Source organism: Sturnus vulgaris, chromosome 3 (assembly GCF_052056855.1).
Source record: "Sturnus vulgaris isolate bStuVul1 chromosome 3, bStuVul1.hap1, whole genome shotgun sequence".
Taxonomy (NCBI): Eukaryota; Metazoa; Chordata; class Aves; order Passeriformes; family Sturnidae; genus Sturnus; species Sturnus vulgaris.
Window position 1 is genome coordinate 61483334 of NC_142245.1, and position 14511 is coordinate 61497844.

At 40.1% G+C, this 14511-nt stretch overlaps 1 protein-coding gene across 1 annotated transcript in view; it reads left to right on the forward strand.

Annotated features, from left to right (window-relative positions):
• Positions 1–14511, forward strand: part of SAMD3 (sterile alpha motif domain containing 3) — a 34753-nt gene that overhangs the window by 17304 nt on the left and 2938 nt on the right. Inside the window, exons 7-8 of the mRNA XM_014874160.2 lie at positions 2044–2211; positions 14203–14406. Of these exons, the coding sequence (XP_014729646.2) occupies positions 2044–2211; positions 14203–14406 (372 nt within the window). The remainder of the gene's footprint in view (positions 1–2043; positions 2212–14202; positions 14407–14511) is intronic.

Genomic DNA, 14511 nt, shown 5'->3' on the forward strand with positions numbered 1-14511 from the left:
GAGAAGGATTAAACTAAGGTTTTTGTTTGCTTTTCTTAGCAGCCTTAAAATAGCAAGCTGGGCATAAATTTTGCTAGGCATATAATGATGGGGTTTTGCATCAAAATGTGTAAGGCCAGAACTATAAATGTATGTTGGGACCTCAATGGTTCAGGTGAACAACGAGTGGGATTTTCAAGGCATGTAGTCACCTTTCTGCTTCTGAAAATGGTGCTGAGGTGTAATACTCATCTTGAGGCTGTGACTATGCCTTGTGAGAAGGCTGGGTGAGCAGTTGTACTCTATTTTTGTCCTTTTCTTTAGGCTGAGTTTGTGATGAGACTTCTGTTCTAGCAGAACCCTAAGCCTGAAGGTTGCATACTAGAAATGCAGATGGGCTTGTTTCCTTTCCAGTTCTTGGATGTTGAGCTGTGACTGGCAGTGAAAAGATACTTTAGGCACACATTGGTGGGTGGCAGAGTGTCTCCCTAGGACAGGCACTCCTGCCCTGGTCGGTCAAGGGCTACTCAAGAAGAGCTAAAGTAGAGACCACAGGGATTGTAGTCTCACAGCTCTTCTGCTGTAATTTTTCACCTTTAATGGAGGTCTTGCTTTTAGGATTTAGGGCCTGTAGGTCAGCTAGAAGGTGGGAACAATAAGCTCAGCAGGAGAAATGCAAGGTCACGCTGCCTTCACCACCATCTCTTAAGAAACCCTCTCATCTGTATCCTGTGAGTGAGAAAGGCAGGCATGTCAGACTCACTGCAAAGAGGGATACTGTACTACTTAGTCTACTTCTATTGAATTCTGGTTTACACCAAAATTAACCTTTCGAATCATGTGACCTTCACTAATAAATGGCACTATTTTGGTTGGTAAGAAATTTAGGGTAATCACTCTTCTATTTTGTATTAGAGTCAGTTTTAGAAAAGGAAGTAACAGATATTTGAATCTCTCCACATCCTTTCATTTACAGTCATTTTCTGACTGATTTTTTCCCCCCCCTCTGACTCTTGAATACTCCTCAGTAACTGGAATACACAAGTGATTTTGAGGAATGACAAAACTGTTGCAGGTTGTACCTGCAGATGTGTTGAGCAGCCTTGGCTCAGAAATTGCTTCCTGGGGTGTCAATGGTATGGCATGGCTAGTTCTTGCCAAGGGACATCCAGCTCTGGGCCATATGCAAATGGCCATTGGTCCTTAAGGATACAGGGGGAAGTTGCCATCCATACAACTTTCAGCAGTGACTTTTCAATAACTGAATAAAGAAATACACGAGGGTGACAGAAGCACTGGGGCCACGTGAGCTCTGTTTTTGACTGTCAAGGAGTGATGAATTGCTGCATTAAACAGGATCTGCATCTGCTTGCAGTGCAAAAATGCCTTTAAGTTGCACTTTACATACCTTGAAGTATCTTACAAGTGCTCGGATCTACTTAAATGATTCTCTTAATTCAGCAGTTTTGAGTTCAGTTTAAAAATATTTGATCCAGTATAGCTGTAGGCTCTCAGCAAAAGGTAGTGACACGCTGTGTCTTTCCCACTCCCTTCTGTTAGACATAATAATCATACAACTCTGCAACCAGTCAGATTCTGCCAAAGGCAAAGGAAAAACAATACACTAAACCAAAAAAAAACCCTCAAAAACAAATCACCAAAACCCCACAGTACAGTTTCTGTGGCATCTGCAAGTTAATCTGCTTCACTCTGTAGTTTCACAACCAATGCCATGAATGCATAAAGGAGGAGCTGAGGAAGGGACAACGCTGCAGTTTCACTGGTAGCCTAGGATAGATCTAACTCTTAGATTCAATTGCTGTTATCCTCAGCAAGGCACAGCAGTGCCATCCTCCCAGCTGTTGGTTGACATGGAGCCATTTACCACAGGTGCTTTTGTTTCCTTCCACCCTGAAACCAACGGTGGTACTGCCCTAAGAGCCTTTTTCTGCTTAATGGCAAACACTTTTTTGTAGAGTTAGGTAAAACAAAGTGACCTGCTTTAGGCTGGGGCAAATTCTTGACAGATACTTGTAATGACAGCTGCTTTTTACCCCTATGTAGTTGCTGTGGAAACGGGCCCTTAAAGATCGTTTCAAATACATACGGAGACCCATTGAAGATGATGAGCAAGTCCTGAGGAACAAATGCAAATTTGGCCACAGGAGAGGACAGAGCAGAAAATCTTCATTTGGTGAAAATAAACTTGATGATGTCCAGGTGCAGGTAGAGGTAAGATTTTTGGTGCTTAACCGAGTTCAGTCTTTCAGCTCCTCCGTTGACAATAAGGCCACCAGCCAGTAAAGGGGAGAACTGATCTCATCCCATTTAAACTCATTTGTATAGAGCTTGTCATATTGCCAGACCCTTGACTTTTTTCCATTTCTGGAAAACTAGGTATCAACAACAGAACTCAACCTGATACTGGAGGCCTTGCACATTTGTTGACATTTAGAGTTGTAAACTGGACTGAAAATACTCTCTGTTTTTTTAAATGCAGCATTTCTATTGAGCTTTTGATTATATACCTCCAATTAGAGTGAAAAACAATAGAGAATTATGTCTACTAGCTGAAGGATCTGTACAAATAAGAATGCAAACAGATATTTGAGCTGGTATCAAAAATCCTACTGTCACATGCACTTTGTTATATAAAATCTGTTCGTGTTGATGTGTGATTAAAATTCCTATGAATGTTTACAAATCTATGTATGCAGTTGCTGTGTATTCCTTTAGTTGGAGAATTCAGAGAGTTATCACTGTCCAGTAAGTATCTGAAGCATATTAATTAATTTATACACTTTCATAAATATATTAAGGTTCCAGCTATGCTTTGCCAATGCTGCACAGACTTCTTCGTGCTGCAATTAAAACATGGTATAATTTAAACAATTGTGATAAAGAAGATATAAAAGTAGATACTTATCTTTAGTTTATCCACGTCCATCCTGCTGCTTACCAGTTCCTGTGTTTAGGGGAACAAGAGTGATTGATTGGATGCATTTCTGCATATATTGCCCTTGTGATTGAAGGTAGCTTTAGTTTCCTATACAAAATGCAAATACACGTTTGGGTTGGTTTTTAGAAATTTCTGTAATTTCTGTTTATTCCTTGTGGGTTAATATGCTCAGGAATAAACACTTCCCTTCTTGCCTGCTTTAGTTGAAGGGTTTGCAGCGTGTGTGAAGTAAGAAACCTGTGACTTTGGTGAAAAACAATAAATAGTCTCGCACTCAGTAAAGAAGAAATTATAAGCTGCTGGTTTTGTGTGCACAGTAAGAGTTAGCCATCCTTTATCTGCTAAAGCTTGGAAGGGGCACACGTGGATCTCTTCTGTCTTATGAGCTCGTTGAGAAGGGCTTTGGAGTGATCCTGTAGGGACTGCATGCTAAATTTCATTTATCTGTAGAGGTGTAACCGCACCGTGCTGTGTTTCTGCAGACCAGGAATTGCCATTCTCTTTAACTGCATTGCCCGAGGCTATCACTGCTTACCCTTGTTTGCTTTAGAAATTAAGGACAAACATTGCATCTCTTCTAAGGCCTAGGCCTTTTCTGCTAGCCTGAGTGTTGTAAGCAAATTAAGGGTTAAATTTAAAGGTAATAAGAGGACGCTGAGTATCCCTAAACAACTTTTCTTTCTTTCTTTCTTTCTCTCATTTTCCCTGTATCCTGAACATATATATATATATATATATATATAATTCAAATGAAAATGCAAGAATCAACACTTGTGGGCCCTATTAAGGACTAAGAATGTACTCCATAATTTTGAGGGAATCATAACTTCCTTAGTTTTAAATGTGTTTCTACATTGAAAGCAGTGATATCTGACTCCGAGATCCTAAATTATGTCACTACATATGTGCAAAGCTGAACAAATGTTTAATATTATTTTTAACAAAAGCAGTGGGGGTTTTCATTCTGTATATTTAGAAACACACATAAAGGCACTTTCCTGCCAATCCTTGGCACTAATTACTCTATGAAAAATATAAACCGTTAAAGTGTCTTAGTCTGAAAAAATAAATATTTGATCTAGAAGCCAATACCACAGGCAAACCCAAATTATATGCAAATTATCATTAGCCAGATGCCCTTGTCTTCATCCCTTTTCCAAGACTGGAAGAATGAATCAGCCTTGTGTGAACTAGAAGCCAACACTTCAAAATTAATTGAGGTAAAATGGAGGGAAATGAATTCCAGGTTAAGAAGACTTTTGGAGAAGGATTCCTAGTCCCTTTGGGTCGCTACACTCTCCTTTAGATAGGCAGAGTAGGACATTGAGAGCATTACAGGTCAAAGCTGACTGGCAGAGCTATGCAGATGAGAGAGCACATCTGTTCCCAACAGATGACCTACTTACCAATCACACAGCTGACTTCTACATCGAGCTTTAGTTTCTGAGCAGTCATAAGCTCTCACTGTCGTGTGTGCTTTGTGTCAGTGTAGTCATGGATTGTTAATGGCACGAAACTGATAAAAAGATTATTTACTGATAGCAAATGTCTCACTGTTATACCTGGCATTTATTTTTATATGAGAAGAGTAATAAAGTTATTAGTACTAATAAAACCCTTAACCAATCTTTTGACTTTTTATATGTGAAAATCCAGCTGCTTGCCAGGACAAGCTTCCTGTGATGTTTTAAGCCAGATGATGTCTGCCCAAGCCCCATTACCTTCCAAGCAGTCATTCTTCCTTCAAAAGCAGCTCGAGCATACTCGGCCTCCCATGCAGGGCATTGCTTCCAGGTGCAGAATTTGTCTTTCTCCCCCAGTTTCTTTAAAACATCTGCTGATGTGTTTCTCGTTACAGAGCATTATATTCAAACAAGATTGAAGAGTAGCTAGTCTTTTTCTAGTGACTGGCATCACATGAAAGGTTTTGAGCAAGTGCAGGGCAGTAGGATGATGGTATGTAAGCACATAAACCAATGCTAGAGGTGTCTGTCACTAAAGGAGATTATTATTTAATTTGAGCCTCTTTATCTGAGGGATATTCAGAATTTTATCAGGAAAGTGTCTATAAACAAATTTTATGGCTATGTTGTGAGAATCCTCCTCAGTCATTTTCCACAGTCAGGCAAATATCTCGGAGCTGCGGTAAGGAGAGTGCTTTGTAATGATAATGACCTTCATCTTCTGCAAATGGAAGGTACTTTCCATGAGAAGGGTGATCACACCGTGAAAATACATAAGAAAAGCAAGCCAGTCTCCCCTCTGCAGCAAGGATGAGATTACTGCTAAACCAGCCGTTCAGGGGCTTGTACTGACTGCTTATTCCTTTTTTAGCATCAAGCCCCCTTCCTCTGTCCTAAGGACTTGTTTGATATATGGTCCTTCAGGCTGTGAGAGAAACCACCTCCTGCCAGCTGTAAGGAAGGGCCCTAGACTTGGGGGAGCCAGAAGAAACAGAAAGATAGGACCTTTCTTGTCCTTGGCCAAAAGACTGTCAGAAGGCAAAAGGTGTTGGAGAAGGAAATGGGGTTCGAGCTGATGATTGACTCGCATACCTTATGGTTCAAACACTATCTTAGTCTTCCCAGGGGTAGTGACCAAAGAGCAAATTGTCCCTTTCAGAACTTAAAGCTTGGAAATCTTGCCAGTCTGAAGCGGTGCTGTTCATGGAATGTGTGACTTGACAATCAATTCAGTTAGCTGAATGAAAATGAAAAAGCCCACAGGTATCCTGTATGGCTCCGCCTGCCAATTCAGAAAGGCATGTGTTTCCCATAGGTCTTGTTTCACATTCTGCGACTCCCAGAGGTTTCTTGGTTGCCCTTATGATATCTCAAATGCCACTAAATAGCGGTATTTATGCAGCTGGATTAAGCTCCTTCAATCCATCACAGACATTAAATAAGAAAATATCTCAGGAAAGGGATACCCAAAGGCATCTTAAGCAACTAAACTGCAAGGGAATATAAAGGGCTAGAAGACTGCCAGTAGTTCTTAATCTAAAGTAAAAATGGAGAGAGAGTACAGTCCCTCTTCTAAACCCTCTGATTTCTTACATCCTATGACAGCCTGTTTGTGAGGTCATCAGGGTTTCTCTGAAGCTGTCACACAAACAAATTTGGAGTTAGGTGTGAAAAGGAAAAATAGGCTCTGACAAGATGTCAGCTAAGATAGTGGTAGATGTTTGCAGATAAATGGGGGCATGTGCCACACCCAGCAGAGTTGGGAATAACGAAATGAAAACAATTTATAAAGGGGGCACGAGCATACCATCTTCTTCTGTGTTAATGGGATAGAGACAAGAAATGCCTTGATGAGTACTTTGACTGGGACAAGTGGGAGGAGAAACTTTAACTCACAAAGTTATCTATTGATACTTCTGTACAGGGAAGATAAGGAGGAATTTTGAAATTAGTGAATGTGCAAATTCTGTGCCAAGAGGACTAAATGAAAAGCAGAGAAGACCTCTGGCTCAGGAGGAACACCATCTGTGCTTGCTTTGGTGGTATCATGCAGTACAAGAACGGTGAAACTTACCCTGTTGGTTTTATCTGGAAATTGTCTTTTCTGATGAAAGGAGGAATCAGGACTGAGGGAAGTTTGTGCTGTGAGATGGAGTCTCTTTTATCTCAGGTAAATCAGGCAAGGTAGAGATACACCTTTCTTTGAGGTGATAACTAACATAATGTTTTTTAATGATCTTATGCCACTGCAGGAGTCAAAAATTTGAAACAAGATTTCAAGGACTCTAAAAAGAATAGGATTTGGAAAATGATGTCTGGCGAAGAAGGGAGAAATGAGAAACATAAGGCAACAGCAAGGGAAAAGGAGAGCTAAATGTCTACAAAATTCTCAGAGGATGAACAGCTTGTGTACGAGATGCAGAAATTCTCTTGGCTCTTATGGCACTATTGGCAGGTGCAGCATTAGGTACCATCTATTCTGAGAATGCCATGCACAAATGAAACAGGGGTGATAACTCTTTTTTCTCCAAGACTAATGGTCTCCAAATGAAGCGTTTGAATGTTTGCACAGCTGGGATGTGAGCATGCATCTATAAATGATCATTCAATGGCTGTAGCAAACTGTTGTAATGTGATTTTTCCACTGAAACTTTGATGTGCATATATCAAACTTTGAGTGTGTAGTGTTGATTAGTTAATATTTTAAAATTCTTTTAAGTCAAAGCAAAAGCTTTAAACACAAATCCCCGGCATACATCTTGCACTTCACCTTCTTATTTGTGTCAGCCAGTGTCTTCATTGTTCTGTGAGTTAAATTGTCAAGCCCAGGTTGTCACTTGGTAGAAGAAAACAGATTTCTCTCATTTTGCTTATGCAGCTTACAAAATCAGAAAGTATTTGTTGTGGTCAGAAATAGACTAACTTAGGTGACTTTGAAAGTTTTTGGTTAGCACTGGCATGTAAATCTACCTCTGAAGTTGCCTGCCTGGTTCAAAAGCGCAATTATAGTGTAATTAAAGCAAAACCTGCCTTAATTAAACATCTCATTGGAGCACAGGTCAGTGTGGATCCTGCTAGTGATTACATGCTCATTTTGCTTGAAAACAGCCTGTCCACGGTGTTTCACCTGTCTTTGTGTTCAGTGTTTGGATGTGAGAGGTGGGGCATGGTTTTGATTTCTCAATTCTCTCCCACCATCCAGGACATGATGGGCCTTGAGCAGTGCCAAATTTTCAGCCTGCCTTTTGAGGTTCATACTTGTTCTAGATCAGTCTCCAGTGTTTGGGGTTTTTTTAAAGAAGACCTTCAATTTCTAATTGTCATTGCCTGTTTTGATCACTCCTCCTGATATAAAACGGTCCAATGTTCATTATAGTAAGTGACATTCCAATGATGCTGATTGTCACCACAGAAAAAGAGGGCTGTCCCTTACAACAGTGGTGGCAAAAACTGTTCTATACACTGTGCTTTTATGATGCCTTGTGTCTGAACGTGTTCCAAAATAGCAAGACCCACTTTTCAGTATTCAAAAACCAAAACACAGAGATTAGTCTCGCTTAAGTAACTGTGAAAGCTGTTTCTCACCCTGAAGAAGTTATAAAAGCCAATTAATGGAAAAGATTATTCCATACAAGAGTCCTAACTACTGTCAGGCTTTCTTGTGTAAGTACCTTGAGTGTTGATGCTAACTAATGCAGGTAGGCCCAGCAATCAAGAAGTCTTAATAGCATCAATGCTCTTAGCAATAATGATGATGCATTGACATCTATCAAGGAAAAGTTGAAATGTGTTTTTCAAAGGAAATATTATCAGCAGCTGCTGCGAGTTGACAAGTGCAATAATAATGAAAGACAGAGGCTGTACCAACACTACTACCCATCAGCATCCCAGTCTAAATTTATGGTGTTAAAGGATTTCCCATTCAGTGCTGATACCATTGAACCTATCTGCACAGCACCACTGTTCCAGGAGATGTTTCTCATTACCATCACATATTTTTTTACACTGCTGTCCAGCAAGCAGATTGTCTCCAACTGAAGGAGTTGCCTCAAAGAAATATTCCCAGAGCATCCCAGGTGAGGAACCTGGATCACTGATTGGCAGTGAGCAGACTGACAGCATGCAGTAGTGTTCTCATATATACCTCTTCTACTTCATTGCTCCTATTTGAATTCCTTCCCTCAAACTGAGGAGCCAGTAGGTCCTGTTGGCATTCTTCAAAAGAAAGCTCTCTGTCTTTGTCCTTAGCAACAGTTAGGCTGCATTTACCATTCAGGAATTGGTGTAAACCCATGTAAAGAGCAAGAGGTGTCTGCTGTCCACCCCAGAGGTGCTTTCATCACTCTTTGATTAAGCAGTCATGTTACTTTGGTGTTGACATTCATGTCCTTTACAATTTATGATGTTGGCTTTCAATAGAAACTGAAAGCTTAGACCTTGGAGATCACATCATGCATAAGAATTGCTCCCTCCCTCCCAGCAAACTGATGTAGCAGTTTCTCTGCCTTGGCTGTGACACTGTTTCATATAAGTGCCCTTCTAGCTGTGGCTTTTTTACACGAAGGTGCTAATGAAATCTTGTGTCTTGGGAAGAATCAAGATCCATCAAAAGGACACTTAGGAATAGGGCCTTTATTTGGAAATCAGCCTCCAATCAAATTACTATCCTCTTGCTTCAGGAGATGGGAGGAATCAGGAAATCAGAGTCTATTAGGTTTTTATTTGCATGTTTTCTTGGTTTATTGTGGTTATTTTAACATAATCTACTTGTATTGATTCCAAATGGAACTGTGAATATCTGGTGAGGAGTCAGAGTCAAAAGGCACCTGGAGTGTAGGCAAAGAGCCTGACAGCCTGTGTGGCTCCCACACTTGGTGTCTTCAGTCACAGATACCTGAGATGCCACGAAGTCAAGAGTTTTTGTGGGCATGGGCACTAAGGGATGGGCTCCCTACTTCTGTCACCCTTTGAGTGCGACTCCAACAGAATGAGTAGGAGCCTTGGCAGGCCCATCCTGCAGGCTAGGGCTAGGTTACTCGGACAGACAGGTACTGTCTGTATCCTCTGCTTACCTCATTCACTTCCTTTCCACATCCTTTTGCTTTTTTCTCTGTTCTGCTGCACTTCTCATGAGCTTGTGATGATAAGGCAGTTTCTTATTTAAAGACACTGAGATAAATTCTTTTTTTGTTCCAGAAATATATAATTTTAATCAATATTTTATCGTTTGAAAAGAGAGAAAATCCTTTCTTTTTAAACAATAAAATTTATTTTTTAAACAACAAAGAAGTAAGGATTCCTCATTTAGTGAGGTTTTTTTTTAGTTCTGTCCAGCATACATGGTGAACTGTTAGCTGTGGCTTCTTCAGACATTGAGACAAGAGATCTCAGATTTGGTCTATACAGGACTGGTTTTGCACAGTATCAAAATAACTGAGCTTTAACCTTATGGTCTAATTTTACTGGAATATTGCTGTGCTGTAACTGGCTTTCTCGCTTTGATGGTTGAAGTGGAGAGGATCTGGAGTCCTCCCTAAATAAGCAAGTAGTAGGCTGATAAACCAGTTCAGTAACCAGCTTCCCAAACCCAGATTCCTCCTGCAGTGTTTAAGTTAACTATAAAATATTTTAAATGACATTTAGAATCCTTCTCCAATCAAACGGGTGTCCCACTGAGATAACTTATTTCCACCAAAACAAAGCCACCTCTCACCTTTCCACTTACCTTAAAAAACAACTTATTCACAATCAAAGAAGTTGGAAAGATTACAGATAGTGATTGCTTTTAGCAGGATGAACACTGCAAGGAAACCAATTCTAACGCTGACTTCTGCTTGTATTACTCCCACGTAATAGATGATTTACACTACAAAGTTTGGCCTTCCATTCCTAATTTTCCCCCCAAATAAATAGCTATGACAGCACTTCTTCCTTATACTACTGCCATATTTCTATTGGTAGCTTGCCATTGCCACTGATGAAAATGTCAAATGGTCTCCTTTAGCTAATTAATCATGTCATTACCTAAACTAGCTCTCAAGGACAGAGCTGACCACAGGGAAAGTCCATCAAATCAAGCAGTGTTTGCCTTGACAAGGGGGCTGGAGAGAAGCTGGTGTAAAGGTCACAGCTTCTTCTCAGTGTTTATTTCTAAGCAGCCCAGTCAGTCAGTGTGTAGTTACAGCACACTGGGTCAAGTTGTTTTGCTTTCCTGTCCTTGCAAGTAAGACACTGAAGGTGACAGGCCCTCAGGGAATGAGCCACCATGTTCCACATCAGCTGGCTGAAGAAGTTCCTGCTTTATGGGCAGGAGGCCTGGAAGCAGACCCACAGGAGAAACCACTAGTGAAAGAGCTGTTTGGAGTCAGAGAATTCAAGCTAGCTCTTGCATGGCATAAAAAACATAAACGTAATTTAAAAAGCCCCAACAACTGCCCAAGTCTGTGTGTGTGAGAAGGAGTGGGTATCTTGAGACTGACGAGAATGGGCCATCCCTTGGTTCTGTGCACTGGTCACAGCGAAGCAAGGGACAGCCTGTCCCTTAGAGCAAGTTAACAGGTTAAGGAATAGCTGAATGGCCCAATTGGAAAGATGTGAATACTAGAATGATATTCATAGTAGTAACCAATATAAATTACATACCAGAAACCATCAAAGGCTGATGCAGGAAGCTCACAGAGATGACATACCAGCAGCAAAACAAAATTCTGATGACTCTGAGTGGTCTGATGGAGATTTACACAGAATTCTTTTTGTGGCTTTCTGCCTTTTCTGCACTGGTTATAAAGGCTTTCTCACCAAGGGTGAGAAGCAAGAAGCCTGATGCTGCTAAGGGACAGGAGTGCTCAAGGTGCACATCCTGGATACGGGATGGCTGGCAGAGTATAAAGCCATACCAGAAAATCAGATAGATTTTGCAAGGATTCTCAGTAGGTGAGTTCAAATGATCACATTACTGGGACCATTCTTCGTGGGCAGCATCAGGGCATCTGTCTCAAGACTGGCATGTCAGTAAAGGAGACAGAATAAATTCACTAAAATGAGCAGTAATACATTTTCAGGATCAAGAACTTGTGCAAAATTTTCAGTGCTGTCAAGGATCAACCAGGTAATTTTTAAATTGTGATGTACAATTTTTCTCATGAAACATGATATTAGATAATTGGAGGTAGCTAATTTGATGCCAGTTTCTCGAGTTTCAGGAGATAGCTAGAGAACATATGGACCAAGAAACTTTCTATCTTCACTGGCCAAGTTGGCAAGAGCTGTAATGCAAACCCAAGAGATGAACATATTAGGAAGGAATCAACAAAGTTTCGGTAAACAGACATAATTCTTCACAAATTCATTACTTCTTTGAAGTATTCAACAACCCTGAGGACACAGGCAATCTATCTTACATAGTTTACTTTAAATTCAGAAGAGATTTTAGCACATGCCTTTCACAGGGTCTTAGAGGATATAATCTGAGGGGATAAACAGGAAGGTCCTTGAATGGATAAGCAGTTAAAAGATAGAACAAACAAGGCTATGCAGAAATTATTGTGGTTTACAGTGGAAAAGATTATGAATGCTTAGTTTAAGCAATTCAATATATTTCTAAATGACATGGGGAAAGTAGACAAGTTGGCAGATTACATTTTGTAATGCTACTAAGAATACTAAAGACAAAGACCAAAGAAGAAGGACTCCATTCCAGCGGAAAAAACCCCAGCAGATAAAATTCAGTTCTGATAGATGGAAAATAAGGCACAAGGAGAAAACCCAGTCCTAATAACGTTTATAGTGATGGGCTCTGAGCTTATTAGTACCATTCACAAATGCTATTTTTATACTAGGCCACAGAATATCTGGCACAATGCTAAGCAGCAGTCAAAAAAATATGTTGATTACACTGAATTATTTAAGAGAGGAACGAAAGGCAATGCATTATTCTGCTGTATGCTGCTGTGGTGTCCCAGTATCTCAACAAGTACTTCAAGTTATACTGCACCTATTTCATAAAGGCTACAGTGAAATTAGAAAACATACAGACAGTAACAAGGATAATTGAAAGTATGGACAAGATTTCATATGTGGAATTATTAAATAGCTTAGGATGGTCTTGGCTGGAAAAGAGAAGGCTGAGGACAGAGCATGACATATCTATTTATCTATAAAACCAGTGGCATGGATATGGTGAATAGGTTTTGAATCCAGTATGATAATTAGAAGGCAGAAGTAGCAGGAGAAAAATAAATGCATTCCTCTGACAGCATATAGTTAAACTGCCACATTTAAGGCAGGATTTTGTGGAAGGTGTGATTTTATGAGAGTGGGAAAAGTGACTGGGAGAAGTAATTGAAGGAGAAAACAAATCTACTGAAGGCTATATAGCTATAAACTATGAAGACTATTAAATATAAAGTTTGGGATTCCACAGACACCAGCATAATGAAGTCTTGAAAGAACTCGTGGGAAGTAGCACCATACACTCATTTATACTTTTTCCCAGCACCCCTCCCAGGCAGGTAGGGGAGGGGATGGTACAAAGTTGTCCCCTCACCTCTGCTCCTGTGCACTGAGGAAGAGGCCAGGAATGCCTACACAAGCTGGTCACAAACAAACATGACTATTGTAACACAATGAAGACTGAAATCTTCTGTTAGAAAAAGTGCAGACTGTGCTAATACAGAACCCTAGCAAGGGCCAGGGAGTCGTGCAGGGGTCACCTTAGGTATCTGTCCTGCACACAGATCTTATTTTCTTCTGTGATGCCAATGGCTGTTGGGATCTATGTATGTATACTAGGAGAGAGACAGGTTTTTCACTGCGTACTTTGTGCAACCATTCTTGGAATATCACATTCATGTTTTTAAAGAAGGATGTTAATTAAAATGGAAAGTTTAATTGCACATGCAAAGCACTGCAAAGTGGTTTGGGATGTTGTGTGTTTCACAGCTCTGTGTCAGAAGTGTTCTGGGGAAAATTATGAAGTGTCTCAACTCCCTCTGGCATTGACCCACAGGCCAGCTGTATGTGTAGTCACAGCTGCATCAGTGACAATACACAGGAAAAGCCAGGAGCAACACAGCCTGAGGATGGTAACTGTACCAACTGTGCATCTCTATGTCCCTCAGCTTGTTTCAGTGAGCAAATTCCCTCAGTCTACTCCTGTTAGTGTACTGCTTTGGATAGCCACCCCTCCTCTTAGTAATTCTTGTCTTTGGAATTACATCAGGGACAATAATGATAATTTGAGGGAGGTTGTTAACTACCCTCAAGTACAAAAATAATTTTTGAAAACACTAGCAGTCAAACAGCTCAGATAATGGTTTTCAATAAGAGTTTTGTAGTTCAACTGGTCTCCTAGGGGGTAAAAATTCCAGCTGCATAAATGTGAATGTTAGTTGTCCTGCTTTTAGGACCTGTATGGGTAAGAGGAAAATACTATTTCTCTTGGTAATACAGAGTTAATACTGCTAAACACTGAGTTGTCTTTAGAACTGACTACTCATTTCCAATAAACCACAATGAGACAAAGCAGACACAGGAACAGGAATTTCATGAATAGCCTCAAATTTGCAATTTGAGCTTGGGGAACTTGGATGACAAGTATAGTTTTATATGAAAACAGACCTTAGTCTAACGTAGAATATGAGGATAGGTTCAGAGAGCTGGAACTGAAACCACACTACCATTTCTGCTGAGCTCGACTACGCTCAAATCACAGAGGTCACATCAAGTGACACGAACTAAAAAAGCTAAATAATCAGATTAAAAGGCTGATCTGTTACAATTCTGTCCTTCATTTCTTCACAGGAAAAACCTGCTCATCTTAAAGGCAGTGCAATGGATTTACATATTAAGTGGCTTAATCAAGAATATATGAAAACTCAGAGGAACTGGGAAGAAGTGGATAACAGAATGAATGTGACAATAGAAATACGGAGAAAGATGATCAGCGATAAGACACCTTTAAAAGATATTCTTAGACTATTTCCTTTCTTAAGGTGCCCTTATCAGGTAACAGCAATTTTTAATAATGACATTGAATTCTGTGTTATAGATGTGATATATCTGTAAGCATGTATTTTACAGGATATTTCCACTGAAGTATTCATAAGCAAT